Source organism: Nematostella vectensis, chromosome 15, assembly GCF_932526225.1.
Source record: "Nematostella vectensis chromosome 15, jaNemVect1.1, whole genome shotgun sequence".
Classification (NCBI taxonomy): domain Eukaryota; kingdom Metazoa; phylum Cnidaria; class Anthozoa; order Actiniaria; family Edwardsiidae; genus Nematostella; species Nematostella vectensis.
In genome coordinates, this window is record NC_064048.1 from 1,673,417 (window position 1) to 1,692,461 (window position 19,045).

Sequence of the window (19,045 nt, forward strand, 5' to 3'; positions counted from 1 at the left end):
AAGGTAGAAACCAAAGAATTTATAAACATACGCTATTTCGTGATGTAAAAGGTTTGTTTTTATCTTAAACTGTTGAAATAAAGCTTAGATTCGCGTAGCTAGACTTCGGTGAATTAGTCACAAATTTGTGAAATTGCATAAAATTACAATTATTGAAACCGGATTACTAAAACATGCAGGCTCGCTTTGCATTGATTAATTAATTTTGAAAATTGGGGAATACGACGAAATAAGCAAAATTGTAATATCACATAGAGTCTCAGGGCTCTAAATGCATGCAAATGACGACAAAGCGATGCATCTGGCTTATTTGCATTGTATACGGCTCATGGAAAGTACGACGTTTGTGCAGGGCCTAAGACTTCTTCAGGGCAGACTTCTGGTTCACGAACACGACTATTTGGGTTTTTTGTATCTATTTGTTGAGAATCGGTAGTGTAATCGATCTTCCGCCGTGTGATAACCAGTTTGTGGTAGGCGAAATTCGACAGCGGACTAAGAGAAAATTGTAGATTCATTGATTTAAGCAATCCATGACTTCAATAGGGATTGTCAAATAATTTTCCCACTCCTTAGATGTTTGGTAGTTTGCGTTTTTCTCAACTGAAGGCGACAAAGTGTCAGCGAAGCGTGGTTACATAGCTTTCGCGGGCAGGCAGCCGAGCGGGCAGGCGAGGCAGAGCCACAGGGCTCCCGCGCGATGTCCAAAAAAACTCAGTCGCATATATAGTTATACACCATTTTTCTATACCTACGGCCGCGCTGGCTCCGCTATAGAATCAAAGCCAGACAAAAAGGAAAAAAAGAGTAAACAAATGAATGTTATCATATTCAGCTTTGATTTTTGTTTGGTAAGAACAATTTAGGCAAGTTTTGTATTTTTTTTTTCTGACTGGAAAATATGTTTATTAGTTCGGCGTTATTAGTTTCTTTCACCTCAACAACTAGTTTGCACTAATCCTTACAAATCTTACTAATTAAAAATAGACATAAATAATATATAAATAATAATGAATGTCAAACAAATGAATTTATAGAAAAAAAATTAAATTAAAGTCGCTTAAGGTATGGCAGTTTTAGTTATTATAAATCACCCCTGTAAGACAGCCACTTTTCTAACAGATTACTGGAGTGTTTGTTGTTTTTAGTGGCCATAAAATTAATTATTTTCTTAAAATAAGTCTATGATAGATATTAAAGGGGACAATAACAAATTCAGAGGTAGTCTATTGTACTTTCATTGCTTTTCTTGTGAACCATATTAAAGTGGCCAACCCTTATCAAAAAGCTACTCGGCACAGTCCAAGAGGTGATTGCAGAGGCATCGCTATACTTCCCTTGTATCTGAACTGTATTATCCCTGTTATTGTTCCTGGCCATTGAATTAGATTAGTCCTGACACCATTGTGTGAAGGCTATACATTATATTATTATTATTTTTAAAACTATAAAAAAATATTTGGAATGTGCTGGCTCCGCCTTTAGGCAGTGCCTAAATCTACATATTAGAATCTACTAGATGTCTATTTATATACCCTCATTTCTTCTGCAGGACCCCTCGATATTGTGATATTATCGGAGATTATCTTATTAGAATATACTAGATGTCTATATAGATTCCTTCGTCCTCTCTGCTAGACCCTTCGATATTATCTGATATTATCAAGTCATGAGATGCAATAACCTAGGTTCAACATGGCAGTTCTAAGGGTATAAGATATAATAAATATCAGAAATTAGATTTGTGAGCTTTGTTATAATATCGACACTTTTTTATTTAGAAAAAGGAAAGCTCATTTATTAAATGACTATGAAAACCGTACTGAAAAATAGGAGGTGGATTATATAACGTAGTTTCTTTTTTATCAAATTAATTACATTTTTCGTGATTGTGAGATCCTCGACACTTATCAATACATCAGCAAAACATAATTACTTATGCATTGGAGATTTTCTGTTCCTTGACAACACAGGGTTTCATCATATGTTTTAGTGCGACATGCATAGATCATCTGCTGATTGTAGAATAGCCAGGACACGTTCTCTGACATAGAAGAGCATATCTGCTCTTTGCACGCAGTAAGTGAAGGGAGCTGCACATCTGTATTCATGCTCAATATCCTCTTAACTTGGGAGTTCCTGAGACTCCTTTGTCTTAAGTAGACATTCAAGTGGGATAGCAAGGCTTTGGTTGGCTAAGACCCTCTATGTTAGGAATTTGGCATTAATAAGGGCGCTAACAGAGGATCAAGGAAATAAGTGTGATACAGAAATACAAAACCTTTGATATGGGGTTTTTGGAACTTTTTTCATGAATACTGATTCTATTATATCAAGTGAATTTGCAAGTCTTTTTTGGCGATATATCTTTCTTTTGTCAAATTATTTGAGACGTGTTGTTGTTAAATATCTGACCGAAGCGAAGAAGATCAAAGAATGACATGAAGCGGAAGAAGTGATAAAGAACAATGAAAAATTCTATATTTGGTGCCAAAGCAAAGAGCGGCAGATAATCACAGTATTTGCTTTCAAAGACAGGAGTCTTTCGCCGTTAGGAAATTCCCTAAATCATGTTTTATCCAGGAAATCGTCTAAGAAGAAAAGGTTCAATAATCCCCCAGTCCCCTCCACAACAGCCTCCATCAACTCACTATCTCACCTTGCCAAAGTTGACCGTGGGGGGAGGGGACGAGCTCTCAGACACAACGAATAGTATGACTACGTATGATGCTACCACCACAGGGACGCTGAGCCCAGACTTGATGGAAGAGGTGAATAAGGCTTTGTTTGATCTCAATATGTCGGATCAGGAGGCTATTCTCGAGGAACAAATGGGGAGCAATGGCGAACTCGAGTCAAAACAACCGAACGCAACACTCAAACCCGTGGGACTTAGCGATGAAGAGGAGAGAAATATCCAAAGACAGGTCCACGAAAGTCTAGTAACAGAATATCAAAAGATATACGCTGAGGCGAATAGAAAACAGAAGAAAATTAGAAAGACATTTAGGCATTTTATAGAAGAGGCTCGCACCGCTTTGATCGCATCGCGCATTGAAGCTGAGCGTGCAAGCATTAACCGTCTGGCGCAGAACGCTGAGGTGCAGCAAGCGGTGATTCTACAACAACGAATAGAGAGGAAGAACACAGAGCGATGCGAGTTTGGCGCGACCTGTAATGAGTGCGATGTATCACGTGGTCACGCCGAGGAAGTGGCGATCTTGAGAAAAATCCGCGCGGACCTGGACCGAGCACGTGCAAGACGCATGCATTCCCTCCGAGCTGACGTCAAGAAACGGAAGAACAAGACGAAGGTGACGTCACACGTTTGTTATTAATCAATGACAAATTTAATTACATCAATAGCATAGACCTACATACAAATACAGATACAACTAAATACAGATACAACTAAAAACCTCTAAACTATTAAATTTCTTTTTCCAGCTAAGCCATGACAGCTTCCCATTTTTTGTCGAAAGTTCTTTTTTCTATTTTTCCTCGATACGAGCGCTTTTTACGTAGAAGGACGAGATAGCTTTCAAAAATAAGGATTAGCCGATTTGCCGATTGTGATAAAAAAATTCAACAAAGATTTGTTAGGCATACAGTAGTTATGCCATAAAGAATGCTTTTTGTGTCTAGCTTTAATATTTTGTCAGGTGTGGCTTAATATTTTGTGAGGTGTGGCTTAATATTTTGTGAGGTGTGGATTTAATATTTTGTGAGGTGTGGCTTAATATTTTGTCAGGTGTGGCTTAATATTTTGTGAGGTGTGGCTTAATATTTTGTGAGGTGTGGCTTTCCCAGGCTCTAAAGCAGCCCCAATGTGCTGGGCCCGGCAGCAACCATAAAGCATGTGTTCTGAGGTGCGTCTAATGTTGCAACTTGGACAGTTGTAGGCTTGCGCTATCTTCATTTTAAATAACAAATTGTTTGTGGCAAGAATATTGTGTACAATTTTGTATTAAAACAATTGTACTTTTGCTTCTTTTGTTACACTGAAAAGGAGGCAGTATACTTGTTTTAACTCATGCTCTAATACTCCGTGCGACCTGACCTTGTATTCTGCTGCAGTCGGCTGACAAAACTGCAAATTTGCTATTAACTTGCTACATTCTTTGCCGTGATATTTTGAAAATCGGAAAACCAAATAGGTTGATCCACGCCATGTAAGTTGACTCCTGTAAAATTGTCATCCTTATTTATAGCAAGAGCTAAGACTATTCCTAGTCTTACATGACCTTTCTCAGGGTTCACATGCTACTTGTTTCTAGGTGGTGAATCTACTGCATTTCGAGATCCGTAAGTTGGAGCGTGCGCACGAGGTTCATAACCTCATCCTTGAACTCCACTCGCTCGGCCTACAGGAAGTGGCGCAATCACTCACGCATGCGCTCTCGTCCAAAGAAACAGCTGAGCAAGAACTGCGGGACATACTGAAACGCGAAAAGGACGAAGCGAAAGCTAGGGCAGTGAAGAGGAAAAACGAAGAAGTTACGAGGCTCCGTAATGAACGTCTAGAAGAGAAAAGACAAGAGGCATTGAGAAAGTTGGAGCTTGAGAGGATACAAAAAGAGCAGGAGGAAAAGGCAAAGAGAGAGCAGGTGTACGAGGCACTGAGGCGGAAAGCGAGGAATCAGGAACGGAGAAAGTGGATGGAGATGAGTTTGATGGGTTTGCGAACAAGTCGATCGTTTACATTCTCTTACTTCAAGCCAGTAGCCCCAAATACGCCGAGAGACAAGAAATAATATTTTATAAGATTTTTTTTAAAATCATGATTCACATTTATACATCTTTGAAACTTTTGGCCCTAAACACGAGAAGTTTTGGAATAGAGGTGCCCTTAAGGGAGATACGTCACGAGTCTTGCGTGAGCCACGCGGTTTTGCAATAAGTCACCACTAGAAGGGAGAAGGAAACTATGAATTAAAGGGGTAGTGTCATGAGTTTTTCGTGGGTCACGTTAATAAATCCGCTATTAGTAAAGTGACTGAAGACAGATTTTTATGGTTCTCTTGGTCATGCTTGATATATTAAACTCAGATGTGCAACACATGGATGACACAGCTCATTTCGAAGAAGCTAACTAAAAACAAACGGGTCTTTCAAGGGTATTGCATGCATGATTATCAACAATCAATGTTATAGCCTTTATAGCCTTAGTTAGGTTAGCTGTAGCCCATCGTCATTTTAGCCTAGATATATAGCCTAGTTAGTCAGCCAACCAAAGATTAAACTGGTGATTATGATAAGTTATCTTCTAAAGGGTCGCCATCACAGCATGATATAATACAATAAGGAGGAGTATGTGACTGGCGTCCCACTTCCCAGGGCCGAAGCAGGGGGTGGGGCACAGGGGCGCGTGCCCCCTTCCCCCAATATTTTCAAAAATTTAAGGGAATGACCAGCGGGGGGGGGTCCCCAATATGTTCATAATGTTTTTGTATCGTATGCATCATAGCATCCAGGCTACTATACTCATCACAAACCTTATCATCACCACCATCATCGTCATCATCGTCATAACTGTCTTCACTGTCATCATCATTGTCATCACTGTCATTACTGACATCATCGTCGACATCGTCATCACTGTCATCATCGTCGACATCGTCATCACTGTCATCATCGTTTTAACTGTCATCATCGTCATCACTGCCATCATCGTCGACATCGTCATCACTGTCATCATCGTCGACATCGTCGACATCGTCATCATTGTCATTATCGTCATCACTGTCATCATTGTCATAACTGTCATCACAATTATCATCGTCATCACTTTCATCATCATCGACATCGCTATCATTATGAAAATATTACAGTGCCCCTTTTTGTATTCCGATGGTTATATCAAATTATGGATACTCAATGTTAGAGTAGCTATGTACAGTAGCCAGTATTGTCGACACTGGAACGGTATTTATCTGGTCTTGGCAGGTCTGGTCAGACATTTTCTCCCTTCGCCATGATCATGTCTAGACTCCTCCTTCTTCTCCTTTTCAGTTTCGTTCTGCACAATAGGCGGGAAGTATGAGAATTTCCAGGAAGGCGAGATCTGGGAGGCCAGCAGAGATGCCGCAAATTCAGTCTGCATTCTATGGTTATACGCTTTCTTGTGCAAATCTCTGATCAATCGCGCATGTTTTTCTCTCTCAAGACGTTCCTTCTCCAACTTCTCCTCCTTTAAACGCATTTCCTCTTCCCTTTCCTTCTCTTCCAGGCGCTCAATTCTTAATTTTCTTTTTTCTGACTCCCACTTTTCTCTAGCGATATCTTTTGCCAGTTCTTCCTCTTTCCTCAAGTTTTCCCTCAGTGCATTCTCTGCCTCTTCTTTGCTTGCCAGTGAGCGCATTAGTGCCTTAGCGTGGCTCTCCAGCCCCAGTTGATGTAGCTCTACGATAATATTATGTATTTCCTGAGCCTGTTCGAGTTTCTTTACCTCGTGATTCACAGCCTTTGCACCGATGTCACCCTTGGCGGCTGCAATGTTGCGTTTCCTTCGGGCTAGAACACGGTCCAAGTTCGACTGGATTTTTCTGAGGGTTGCAAGCATTTCTGCCTGCTCTATTGGCATCTGAAATATAAAAAAAAATTGTTTGCGAATTCTGGCTAGGCGCCTTCAACTATCACTCATTATCAATATAGCTAGACGGTTGCATGAATACAGAAAAAAAAAACAGTGGCTCGGTGGGCATGATGGTATTTGTTGTGGTTATGTTGTCTCAACCTTCACCAGGTTGATTATTGTTCTCCCTAATAAAACAGTGGTATGGCACAGCAATATTAAACGCAATGTCAACAAAATGACACTATATCTACTAAAACAACATTATGGAATGGTTTACCTTTTCGGTATCATCTTTAAGGTTTGGTTCAATGCTTGTTACACTGAACGCGTCGGCTTTGTTCCTCTGTTTGCGCCTGTGTAATATCCTTGACTGCTCTTCTGTTGCTCGCTTCTGCAGTCTGTTAATGGACTCTCTTTCGGCAGAGACGCGCGCATCAAGGAGAATGGTGCGGGTACTTTTGATTTGCTCACGAAACCTACCATAATAATGTTTAGAGACAGAGCTATCAAATGAGATACTTACACCTCACCTCACCTCACCTCACCTCACCTCACCTCACCTCACCTCACCTCACCTCACCTCACCTCACCTCACCTCACTTCACCTCACCTCACCACATCTAACTCCAACTCACATTATTGTACCGTACCTCACCACATCTCATCCCAAATCACATTTATGTACCGTATCTCACCACATCTCATCCCAAATCACCTTAATGTACCCTACCGTCATCAAGCTCACCTTAACTTTCCACACCGCGTCACAAATAATATCTCACGCATTACTACACTAGCAGCAAACGTCCCTTCATCTAACTCGCTTCAACTTACTCTACAAAACTCTAACCCACCAAATCCGCCCCAACTCATGATAATCACAATCTATTCGAGACAACATCACCACATCACACCAACCAGCACCTTATATTACCACTTTATATCACAAAATATCGTAACACCTCAATGAAATACCCTATCATAATCCAACCTTAACCAAAATCTCATCTTGTAAGGCTCTGAAAGCTATCCCCAGCAATCTGTCCCGAACCAAAAAAGAAAATGCCCGATAAACTTGGTCCATACCTTTTCTTAATATCTCTTTGCTTCTGTGTCGCCTCTTCATAGATCTTTCGGATATCAGCAGCTAACTTTTCTTGAAGTATCTTATGAATTTCATGCTCATCTACTTTGGTCAGTTTCTCCTTTATTCTTCTTTCTAGTTCCTGTTCTTCTTCGGTCTTTAAACACTCGTGTTTTTCGATAGCAATCTCTTCCTCAAAGTTGTCTCCAAACATGGAGAGCTCCTCTAGAGCTTTATCTATGTCTTCGATGAGCGAGGGACTTATAGTTCCACTTGTGGAGCTATACCCATGCACTGAACCTTGAGGTATTCCATTTAGTTTTGATGCTTTCATCGCAGGAAGCTCCAAATTTTTAGTTCTCTTCGATCTTGATTTCTGGACCTTTTTAACCGCACTATAAAACATGCTGAAAAAAGATGTTTCTCGAGAAGTGTTTACAAAAAATTACAGTTTAAAGATTCAAACTCTCGACTACTTTTACAAAAGTAAATTTATCGGTGGTGGATATCAAGCATCTCTAGATTTAAGACAGAACTTTGGTATCAACATATAAACTTCAAACCTTGTCTTTAACTATGAAAACATCGCTTAAATGTAAAGAGAGTTGGACCGCAAGGATCATTGTAGGTTTCAAGCTGATTTCGCGTTTTCCTGAAAACCCAATCCCGCTAAGCTGTATTTATAATCAACCTATAAAACGGGCTCTTTGATACCCCTGGGCCCAGGGTCTACTTTTACCAAAAGAGGCGATGTTGTCATTCCGTAAACAATCATAATTTGAAACCATCACGGTGGGATAGCCGGCGATTAGCATCTGAATGACTAGGGTCTGAGTAGCCTGATTTGCACGCTTATCTTAGCTGTTGATTGTACGGGACCTATCACCACAGTAGAAATAATAACATTAATCACAAAGAGAGTAATACTTTGAAAGGTCTCAGCTGGAATTTCATTGTTTCTTGTAACCCGCCGAAATCCTTGGACAAGATAACATCATTAGTGGTATAGGTTGTACCGCATACTCACTTTAGGCTTATCTTTTATCTTAAAAGGTTATACTATGGAAAGTATCAGCTGGTAATCAATTTTCTTCGACTAATCTCCGGATGTAACCCGCTATGTCCTATGCACTTGCACACGACAATATAATTAGATAGGTAAAACTAATTTATACAATATTTAAATATTAAAACTCAATCAAGATTTAATGGTACAGAGGTGGTGGTTCAAAAACCGAAAAGAAACTTTGGTTACTACGAGTATAGTGACCTTAAATTGGGCTATTTCGTTTAATTGTAATCCGCAGAAAAATAGTCTATGAACAGCGGTGATACTACGACCGTCTGGGAATCTACAAAAGAGGTTAAAAAACCACAAACGAGATATTTCCCTTTGAAAACGCAGCTCAGGAAATCAGCTGCTGAGGATTTAAAGCTTTCTGGATAGTGAGGTATATACCCTCAAGGAACACACTACCGAGATAATAATAATAATAATAATAATAATAATAATAATAATAATAATAATAATAATTTAATATAGCAATATAAAAATCTCAATGCTTTACAAACATCCTACTCTATTCTACTCAATAATTTTGCTAAAACTCTATCTTACACATATATAACTGATGCAAATATATACATATACACACATACATACATATATATGTATATATATAAATCTTAATACTAATACTTATGATAATATTTCTAATGGTTAAAAACTAATCAATTGTTGTAGTGCTTACAAAATAAGTACGTCTTTAAAGACGATTTAAATTTGCTGAGACAGTCGGTGTTTCTAATGTGTAGGGGGAGGGAGTTCCATAATTTAGCTGCAAAGTTTGAAAAAGATCTGTCCCCATAAGTTTTTGTTCGTGATTTAGGAATGACGAGAAGGTTCTTGTTAGCAGATCTAAGGGATCGAGAAGGCGTATACGGTGTTAAGAGTTCAGTGATATATTCAGGAGCCTGGTTGTGGAGAGCTTTATGTGTGATTGTAAGAATTTTAAAGTCTATTCTAGAAGCAACAGGTAGCCAGTGAAGTTCCTTAAGAATGGGTGTAATGGCGTCCCTCTTCTTAGCACCAACGATTAGTTTTGCGGCAGAGTTCTGAACACGCTGTAGTTTGGCTATTTCTTTTTCTTGGAGTCCAGACAGAAGACTATTACAGGCATCTAGTTTTGAAGTTATGAAAGCATGAATGAGCTGCTCACAGTTATTGCGGTCAAGGTATTTCCGTATTCTGCCAATGTTCCTTATAGAATGGTAGGCTGATTTGCAGATGCTGTTGACATGTTTTGTCATAGATAAACTCGAATCGATGATTACTCCGAGGTCGCGTGCTGCCTGGGCTGGTTTGATGAAATGTCCATCAACGTCGATTTCAGGAATTATGTTGGTTGACGTGAATCGAGATGAGATATGTACAATTTCCGTTTTATCGGGGTTACAAGCGAGGCCATTTGACGAACACCAGATGAGGATATCCTTGACACAGACTTCAAGCCTTGATAGAACTGAAGACCGATCTTCAGACGGGCAAATGGACACATATAACTGCGTGTCATCAGCATACATCATCGCACCAAGACCATGTGCACGAACAACATCTTCGATAGGCGCGAAAAACAAAGAGAACAACAACAACCCTTGTGCCCTTTCTCGATATCCACAGCCGATGTATTATCTCTCTGGCAATCCACAGCCCAGGTATTACCCCTCTGAAAATCCACAGCCCAGGTATTACCCCTCTGGCAATCCACAGCCCAGGTATTACCCCTCTGGAAATCTACAGTCCAGGTATTACCCCTCTGGAAATCTACAGTCCAGGTATTACCCCTCTGGAAATCTACAGTCCAGGTATTACCCCTCTGGAAATCCACAGTCCAGGTATTACCCCTCTGGAAATCTACAGTCCAGGTATTACCCCTCTGGAAATCTACAGTCCAGGTATTACCCCTCTGGAAATCTACAGTCCAGGTATTACCCCTCTGGAAATCTACAGTCCAGGTATTACCCCTCTGGAAATCTACAGTCCAGGTATTACCCCTCTGGAAATCCACATTCCAGGTATTACCCCTTTGGAAATCTACAGTCCAGGTATTACCCCTTTGGAAATCTACAGCCCAGGTATTACCTCTCTGGAAATCCAAAGCCCAGGTATTACCCCTCTGGCAATCCACAGCCCAGGTATTACCGCTTTGGAAATCTACAGTCCAGGTATTACCCCTCTGGTAATCCACAGCCCAGGTATTACCCCTTTGGAAATCTACAGTCCAGGTATTACCCCTTTGGAAATCCACAGCCCAGGTATTACCCCTTTGGAAATCCACAGTCCAGGTATTACCCCTTTGGAAATCTACAGCCCAGGTATTACCCTTCTGGAAATCCACAGCCCAGGTATTACCCCTTTGGAAATCTACAGTCCAGGTATTACCACTTTGGAAATCCACAGCCCAGGTATTACCCGTCTGGCAATCCACAGCCCAGGTATTACCCTTCTGGAAATCCACAGCCCAGGTATTACCCCTTTGGAAATCTACAGTCCAGGTATTACCCCTTTGGAAATCTACAGCCCAGGTATTACCTCTCTGGAAATCCACAGCCCAGGTATTACCCCTCTGGCAATCCACAGCCCAGGTATTACCGCTTTGGAAATCTACAGTCCAGGTATTACCCCTCTGGTAATCCACAGCCCTGGTATTACCCCTCTGGAATTCCACAGCCGATGTATTACCCCTCTGGCAATCTACAGTCCAGGTATTACCTCTCTTGGAAATCCACAGCCCAGGTATTACCCCTCTTGGAAATCCACAGCCCAGGTATTACCCCTCTTGGAAATCCACAGTCTAGGTATTACCCCTCTGGAAATCCACAGCCCAGGTATTACCCCTCTTGGAAATCCACAGTCCAGGTATTACCCCTCTGGAAATCTACAGCCCAGGTAATACCCCTCTGGAAATCCACAGTCCAGGTATTACCCCTCTGGAAATCCACAGCCCAGGTATTACCCCTCTTGGAAATCCACAGCCCAGGTATTACCCCTCTTGGAAATCCACAGCCCAGGTATTACCCCTCTTGGAAATCTACAGTCCAGGTATTACCCCTTTGGAAATCTACAGTCCAGGTATTACCCCTTTGGAAATCTACAGTCCAGGTATTACCCCTTTGGAAATCTACAGCCCAGGTATTACCTCTCTGGAAATCCACAGCCCAGGTATTACCCCTCTGGCAATCCACAGTCCAGGTATTACCCCTCTGGAAATCCACAGTCCAGGTATTACCCCTCTGGAAATCCACAGCCTAGGTATTACCCCTCTGGAAATCCACATCCCAGGTATTACCCCTCTGGAAATCCACAGCCCAGGTATTACCCCTCTGGAAATCCACAGTCCAGGTATTACCTCTCTGGTAATCCACAGCCCAGGTATTACCCCTCTGGAAATCTACAGTCCAGGTATTACCCTTCTAGAAATCCACAGCCCAGGTATTACCCCTCTGGTAATCCACAGCCCAGGTATTACCCCTCTGGTAATCCACAGCCCAGGTATTACCCCTCTGGTAATCCACAGCCCAGGTATTACCCCTCTGGAAATCCACAGTCCAGGTATTACCCCTCTGGAAATCCACAGTCCAGGTATTACCCCTCTGGAAATCTACAGTCCAGGTAATACCCCTATGGAAATCCACAGTCCAGGTATTACCCCTCTGGAAATCCACAGTCCAGGTATTACCCCTCTGGAAATCCACAGTCCAGGTATTACCCCTCTGGAAATCCACATCCCAGGTATTACCCCTCTTGGAAACCCAGCGAATAATCACACTCTTTCACGCACTATCTTCGTATCATTGACTTTTAATTTGCAACAGTGTTCTGTGTAGTTCAGCTAAGCTGATGTTTGGAATCCTGTGCAAACTACACACAGAATAAAACAATAAAAGTACATATAGACTAGACAATACACAAAGAATGGATAGAAACAGAAACAGATACTCAAGTACGTAAGTGCGTAAACGTTTATGAGAACTATCTTTTCCTATTGCATATCAAAGACAGCTCCATTCTTTTGCGCCTCAATAGCGCAACGAACTTTGCTCATTAGAGGTTTTTGCCAAAGGCAGACACAAATGATAAAAAACTCGCCTCTACGACTGCCTTCGCAAATTAGAAATGCAGGAAAAAGACAATTAGTTTCATTTTGAGACAATTCAGCCATTCGTGAATAATCGGATAGTATTTATAGGACAATCCCTAGAGTGACACGATAAGAAAATGTGAAACAGTAGGGAAGTATATACTGGTACCAAAGCCGTAGCAGGCCTTGAAGCATAGGGGGGGGGGCACGGAACAGAAACATCAAGAAAGTTGTGGGGCACAGCCACGACCCTACTGCCCATTTCCTTTAAGTTTTTGAAAATATTGGGGGGAGGGGGGGGGGCGTTCCACGAATGCCCCACCCCCGCTACGGCCCTGGGTACAGGATGCTATTTACAGGTTGACACTAAGCGTAAGCTAAGCATGTCTTACTCTTACTTCAAGCGATATATTTGCAAATCCTGTAAATCGAAGCACTTAAGACACCTTTTTCAGTTATCATTCAGGTTCTCTTCCCAAAAGATGGAGTGCGCCTCATTTAAAAGTACGAGTACGTGTATGGCCGTGATAAACTCGTGACGAACTTTGCTTCTTCCAGACTCCTCTTCAGGCTCTGATTAAACGCCTTTCGCTCGAGCGCCTTCATCATCCTAGCTCTTCTCTCTCTTTCAAGCCTTTCCTTTTCCTCCTTCTCTCTCTGCTTCTTCAGTCTCTCCTCCTCTTCTTTTCCCGCAATCTTCTCCTGTCGTAACCGCATTACTTCCTGTTCCTTTCTCTCCAGCGCTCTCATCTTCGCTTTATTTCTCTCTTCGATTAGGCTCTCTTTCAACTGTTCTTCTGATCTTTTCTTATTCACAAGAGAGGAAATTAGTGTGTTGGCATTTTCTTTTAGACCCAGGCTCTGCAACTCGTGCACAAGTTTCTGAATTTCGTCAACTCGTTCGAGTTTCTTTATCTCTGTGTCCATAAAGCGAGGGTCCAGAGTCATCTTGCCATGTCGATTCGCCACCAGGGTTGATGCAATGGTAGAGCGTCGACGCGCTCTGGCTCGGTCTAGCTCCGACCGTATCTTCCGTAAAGCCGCAAGATCTTTCATATTGTGTGTTATATCTGCAGGATCCTTTATTAAGTCCCAATTAGAGTTCGACTCCATTTTTCTTTTAAATCTTCTTTGCAACACCTCGGCTTCTTTTCTTTCTGCTTCTTTTTCCAACTTGTTTATGGTTTCTTTCTCGGCGTTGATTCGTGCTGTCAGCAAAGCTGCCCGCGCTTTATTGATTTTCGATTTAAATTTCTTCCTTATAATAACTTGTTTCTCCCTGGCTTGCATCTTAATTTTTTGGAACTCTTCTTTGAATTCCTTTTGAACTCTCTGTTCAATTTCCCGCTCCTCTTCCTCTTCGAGCATTGCATCTTTTCTCCTCTCAGGCCATCCATGACTAATACTATCTTCCTCAGTAAAACCGAACTCGGATGGTACTCCCCAAACTTCCCCGAATTCGCTTGCGTCGTAACTCGTCATGGAGTTGTCGGAGTAATACGAAGTCACCGTCTCGCATATACTAGGCAGTCGGATTGTGTGTCCTAATCGTCCATCATTACTGAAAGAAGTGTTTTCCTTCGATATCTCTGGCAACGCAATCGTGCTTTCTCTGCTCAATTCTCCTTCCATGGTTTCAACAACACGCTCTTGAAATCTTTCGTAACAAATCGCTTGATTTTGTATAAGTTCGCTTACTAATATCACCTATTGAAGTAACAACCTGTCTCTTTAAACACTTCCGTAAAGTTACTGCTCATACCTTAAACTGTTTTCGATTCTCTTTTCCTGAATGATGTTTACCAATGCAAAAAGGATAAAATGAGATATTTTCTAAGCCTACTATGACCTCATTTTAACGCAAACTCAAATTCCTTTTCGCAAACCATAATCTTGGATGTGGCAGTGTTATGGGACTTGAATCTTTAGAGATATTTCTCTTATCACGGTTTTCAATTTGTCGAAAGAAAAGAAGATTGTTGCGAGTGTGGTGTTATTAAGAATGGCGTCGGTTACATTCATCCACCAACTTTGCCCTTGTTGTCGAATAAACGCAGAGCTTAACCTGATATCATTAAGAATTAAAGAGATCGTACTGCGATACCCCTGATTAACGAAGTTAATAGATGATTGAAAGAAACACTATTCTTTTGTGTCGCGGAATGCAATTACACCATTTAAGAGTCCCTGCATCGCGCACAGTGTGGGGTTAACGAGCTAATTTACACAAACGCAATGGAATACCAGCCCTTATTGTTGGATTGTTTTTTTTAATATATCACGGGGGCCAACATTAACCAGTGCACGCCCGAGTCGCGATATAGGCTTTTTTATAGACTCGGTCCTGTTTTAATCTGAAAATCTCCGGAAAATTTGTTACTTGTTGAAAGATGAGTTGTTTGTTACAGGTTCCAATTGTTTGTTTCTCATGGATTTTCTTGTGGGTACATGTTTTAATGTGTTCCTAGTGGGCGCGAAATAACGAATTCTGCATTTTGATTGGTCCATATCTGCCCTCCGCTAAGGGCACGGTAACAAGGTGCGCGCGTTAGTAAAAAAATAAAAAAATAAAAAATCAAGTACGTAAAGGATTTTATGTCGGGTAATTTTGATAACTCGGCCGGAGGACTCTCCCAAGCCGTGAAGGGAACTCTCTCATATGCATGTTAAAATTATTCTATCCCAGTCAGAAAAAAACAAATGCAGCGGGGCCTGGGACGAGGTTCGGGGAGATGGCCTCCTGTGATGCCACAACTCTTACCATCCACAGGAAAACCCAACCACAGCAAACGATGAGAAGGTCTGGGCCTAGGCTGCATAAATATCCTTTCCATGCGTGTTCAATAGGGCGGCTCCTTTCGTTTTGCCCATATATATTATCTTTGTGTATCTATAGGTACAACGTGGTCGATACCTTATCAGCGATGACAAAGGGTATATAACTGCTGTTGCCATAGCAACGACTGAGTAAGGTGCCCTGCTTATCCTTTCATCAAGGGCAGTAGGAACAGAGTTTTCCAGGCTACCTAGAAAACCCTAGAACCCTTTCCAGTTAACCAATTGCCACTGTATGAGGTAACATGGAAAACTCGGTCAAATAATGGCACCTTTGCGCATTCAATATATATTTATGTAATCAGCTTTTAATTCAGTCTTAACTGTAATAGGTTTGAAAAAATTTCATAATTATTATTATCAAACTCTTAATATATCCCATAAATACTGAATATATCCAGGGTTGGGTGGGGGGGGGGGATGGCTGCACAGTCATACGTACCACAGGGAAGAAGGACAGCATTTGATTACCCACTTTTCAGTGGCCAAGAGGGGGAGGTGGAGGAGCAGAGGTGGGACACACCCCACCGTGTACACTGTGCCTGTTGAGCACGGCGGTCCCCTCTGGACACATGCTTGGATAGGGGCAGCATACATCACTCCCCACCCTCTTCATGCATTATTTCACTGACAAGCCCCTCCTTTTTTTCCATATATTAAAAACCACAAATTGTTGCACCATATTCTTTAATTCAGTCATTTACTTGTTCAGTAGTTCTGAACTACACACTATTTCAACTCACTAACATGCATTCCAAAATACTTTTCTTTCAGTTTTGAAGCACTTTTTGTAAAAAATAACACAATTTTTAGTAAATATGAAGACTATTCTCCAACTCTGATAGCACTTTCTTTTTGATTTTCAAAAACCTGAGGTTTACAATCTACAATATTCTGCAACTAAGGCTTACTTGGTGTATGCATATTTGAAAAGTGAAATGTCTACTCCCCCTACACTCAGTTTCATACTCCCTCCCTTCAGGAAGATGTTAGGAACAAACATTCCCTGGAACTTTTGCAATGAAGTGTTCTTTCAAACTCACAGATCATGAAAGCCTACTTAATTCTTGTCTTGCTTTACAAATTTCTCCTGAAAAAAGAAAAGAAAAATGTTTTAATATTAGAAGGGTTTTAATAGGCAATTTGCACTAAGAAATCATGTGATACTTTAGGTGGCATACTCATGTGCACTATGGTTTTGGAGCTAAGATTCACTGCAACAATATGATTAATATACTGCCCCCCCCCCTTCCCCTTTGAGAAAATCATGGATTCACTCCAGGTACATAAGCTAAACTGCAACATGAGGGTGTCCATACATAGGAAGAAAAGTGATCCCTCATGTTCCACTTACCACTCCACCAGATGCTTGGATTGTTGGTGTAAATGTGGTGACGTATCTCTCAAAATGGTTTTTGCCATAGCGAAGGGCATCTTTTGAGTGCCGGCATAGTCGCTTGGCCACTGTCGTGATGAAGACAAAGTTTGTCCAGTTTTTGTCCTTGCCAACAAGATCATCAGCAGCGCGACAAAATCGATCATACGTTAAGTCTTTGGCCTCTTGGGTTACAAGTTGCAGCAACTTTGACTCCACTTCCTAAGGGCAAATGATAGTGATTCGTCAGAATTCTTAAGTGCTGCACAATTTCAGAATAATGGTTTAGTTTTGGGGTGAAAATCATAAACTCCATTATCTAAAAATTGGTCTATTCACTTACAACCTTTAATATGCTTTGGCTAATGATGGTAATTAAACAAAAGCAATAACCGACCGCACTATACAATAATGACCTACCTAATGGCTAAACCTATAGTATAGGTTGCTGATATTCTTTTAAACTCAAGAGAGACGACTCAAGATTTTTGAGGTGCACTTTTCATCATAGATCTGCCATTTGCCACTTTCTTTGATAGCTTTTGTGATAGGTGCATACATAAGTACCTTTACTCTCCCTTCATACTGATGACACAGTGCGTCCCCGGCTCTCTGTAACTCTGCCGCCAGTTGGTGGGTTCTCTCATTGGTCACCCTTATGGCAGGTCTCTCATCGGCTGGCCCTGCTGTTTGGGCGGAAGCTTGTGAAGGACGTTCCAATGCCTGACAGTCCGGGACGTTATCATCGTCATCAAAAGATTCTTCATTTTCTATGGCATGGCCTGCAGATAAATTATATTATAGTTTTCAAATATATCACAATTTTAAATATATCAAAGTTATCAAATAAATCAGAGTTAAGGGCTAAAAGTTTTTTTTTTCCTGGATCTTTTTTTTCTCAGAAAACAGGGTTCAAACTGGTTAACTAGTCTCTAGTTTCTAGTAGCACAGTGAAAATTTTGCAAAGATCAAAAGCTTGGAAATAGCTGTAATATAACAGACTATTGTTTTAGGGAGTTATTACTGTAAAAACATGTTTGCAGCATCATCTAAAAAGGAAATTACAGGTTTATGTAATACTATTACACTCTGTAACTATACTATAACATTCCGGGTCCTCTTTTTAAGCCCTCATAAATTAAAAAGCAAACATTAATAGCTAGCCTATCAATTAGTGCAAGCTTGCAAATAACGCTACACAACAAAATAGATTTTATCACCAAAACCAACTTTAACATCAAAATACAACACACCCTGTACTTGACGAAATGTTACTTTTAGATACTTATCGGAGTAAAAAAGCGTAAGTTAACAACTATGATCCGTAAAAGTGGGATTCTTACTTCGCGAGAACCCAAGCATCGGCGAGTCAGCTGCAGCCGTTAACAAAGACGGCCCCAAACTGTCGTCCCAATGTTTAAGTAGAGGCTCATCTAGCCTCAGGAACTCCTCAAACAACTCGCAAATATCGTCTGCTACTTGATTTATCGGCAAATCACTGTGCTCTACGGGAATTTTCACTGAATCTCTCACAGAAAATGGAGCATCGCAGACATCTACCAGGTCCATGTTGCGTATATGTGATCGGCCTAAAATAAATATTCTATTGCGGAAAAATCAGCCAAATCGGTTTCTTGGTAATAACAAAAGGATCATCAGTATTGGTACTTAAGTTCTGTTAGCTGACGGCAAAGAAAACAGGTAGAATCTAAGCCATTTCGTGACAGATCACACTCCTTTCCTGTTTTTCAGAGAATTTGGTTTAGACGAATACCCACAAGCATTGTGGGTAATCAATAGAAGTTTTTATGTGAGGGAGGAGTAGGTAGGCAAAATATTTTGTGCAAAAAATTAATAGATGAGTAATTGCCCAGGTACTTTTTCGAATAAAGTTAAGCAGATGGTGGGAGAAAATCGTATTAATCAATATTTTCTTAGGCTTTTTTAAATTCATTGCCGTCGATCTAATTTGGATTGCTCAATTGAACTCATTATAATATAACAGGAAAACATTGATATTCTATCTTCTGATT

General features: G+C 40.9%; 4 protein-coding genes across 4 annotated transcripts; 1 reads left to right on the forward strand and 3 right to left on the reverse strand.

Moving 5' to 3' along the window:
- Positions 1-2,048: 2,048 nt before the first annotated feature.
- On the forward strand, positions 2,049-5,007 carry LOC5508281 (calponin homology domain-containing protein DDB_G0272472). The gene is made up of 2 exons (XM_001628812.3): positions 2,049-3,314; positions 4,278-5,007. The coding sequence occupies exons 1-2, from the start codon at positions 2,571-2,573 to the stop codon at positions 4,752-4,754; spliced, it is 1,221 nt and encodes a 406-aa protein (XP_001628862.1). The 5' UTR covers positions 2,049-2,570; the 3' UTR covers positions 4,755-5,007.
- Positions 5,008-5,699: 692 nt separating this feature from the next.
- Positions 5,700-8,310, reverse strand: LOC5508282 (calponin homology domain-containing protein DDB_G0272472). Its single transcript, XM_001628833.3, has 3 exons — positions 7,664-8,310; positions 6,855-7,053; positions 5,700-6,583 (listed from the first exon to the last, which is right to left on the reverse strand). Exons 1-3 carry the CDS (start codon positions 8,065-8,067, stop codon positions 5,930-5,932), a joined length of 1,257 nt encoding a protein of 418 aa, XP_001628883.1. The 5' UTR covers positions 8,068-8,310; the 3' UTR covers positions 5,700-5,929.
- Positions 8,311-12,502: 4,192 nt separating this feature from the next.
- On the reverse strand, positions 12,503-14,922 carry LOC116615434 (trichohyalin). Its single transcript, XM_032377053.2, has one exon. The coding sequence runs from the start codon at positions 14,432-14,434 to the stop codon at positions 13,301-13,303; it is 1,134 nt and encodes a 377-aa protein (XP_032232944.1). The 5' UTR covers positions 14,435-14,922; the 3' UTR covers positions 12,503-13,300.
- A 1,385-nt stretch (positions 14,923-16,307) lies between these two features.
- On the reverse strand, positions 16,308-18,782 carry LOC5508285. Its single transcript, XM_001628834.3, has 4 exons — positions 18,356-18,782; positions 17,580-17,794; positions 16,992-17,234; positions 16,308-16,727 (listed from the first exon to the last, which is right to left on the reverse strand). The coding sequence occupies exons 1-4, from the start codon at positions 18,579-18,581 to the stop codon at positions 16,698-16,700; spliced, it is 714 nt and encodes a 237-aa protein (XP_001628884.2). The 5' UTR covers positions 18,582-18,782; the 3' UTR covers positions 16,308-16,697.
- Between the last annotated feature and the right edge of the window lie 263 nt (positions 18,783-19,045).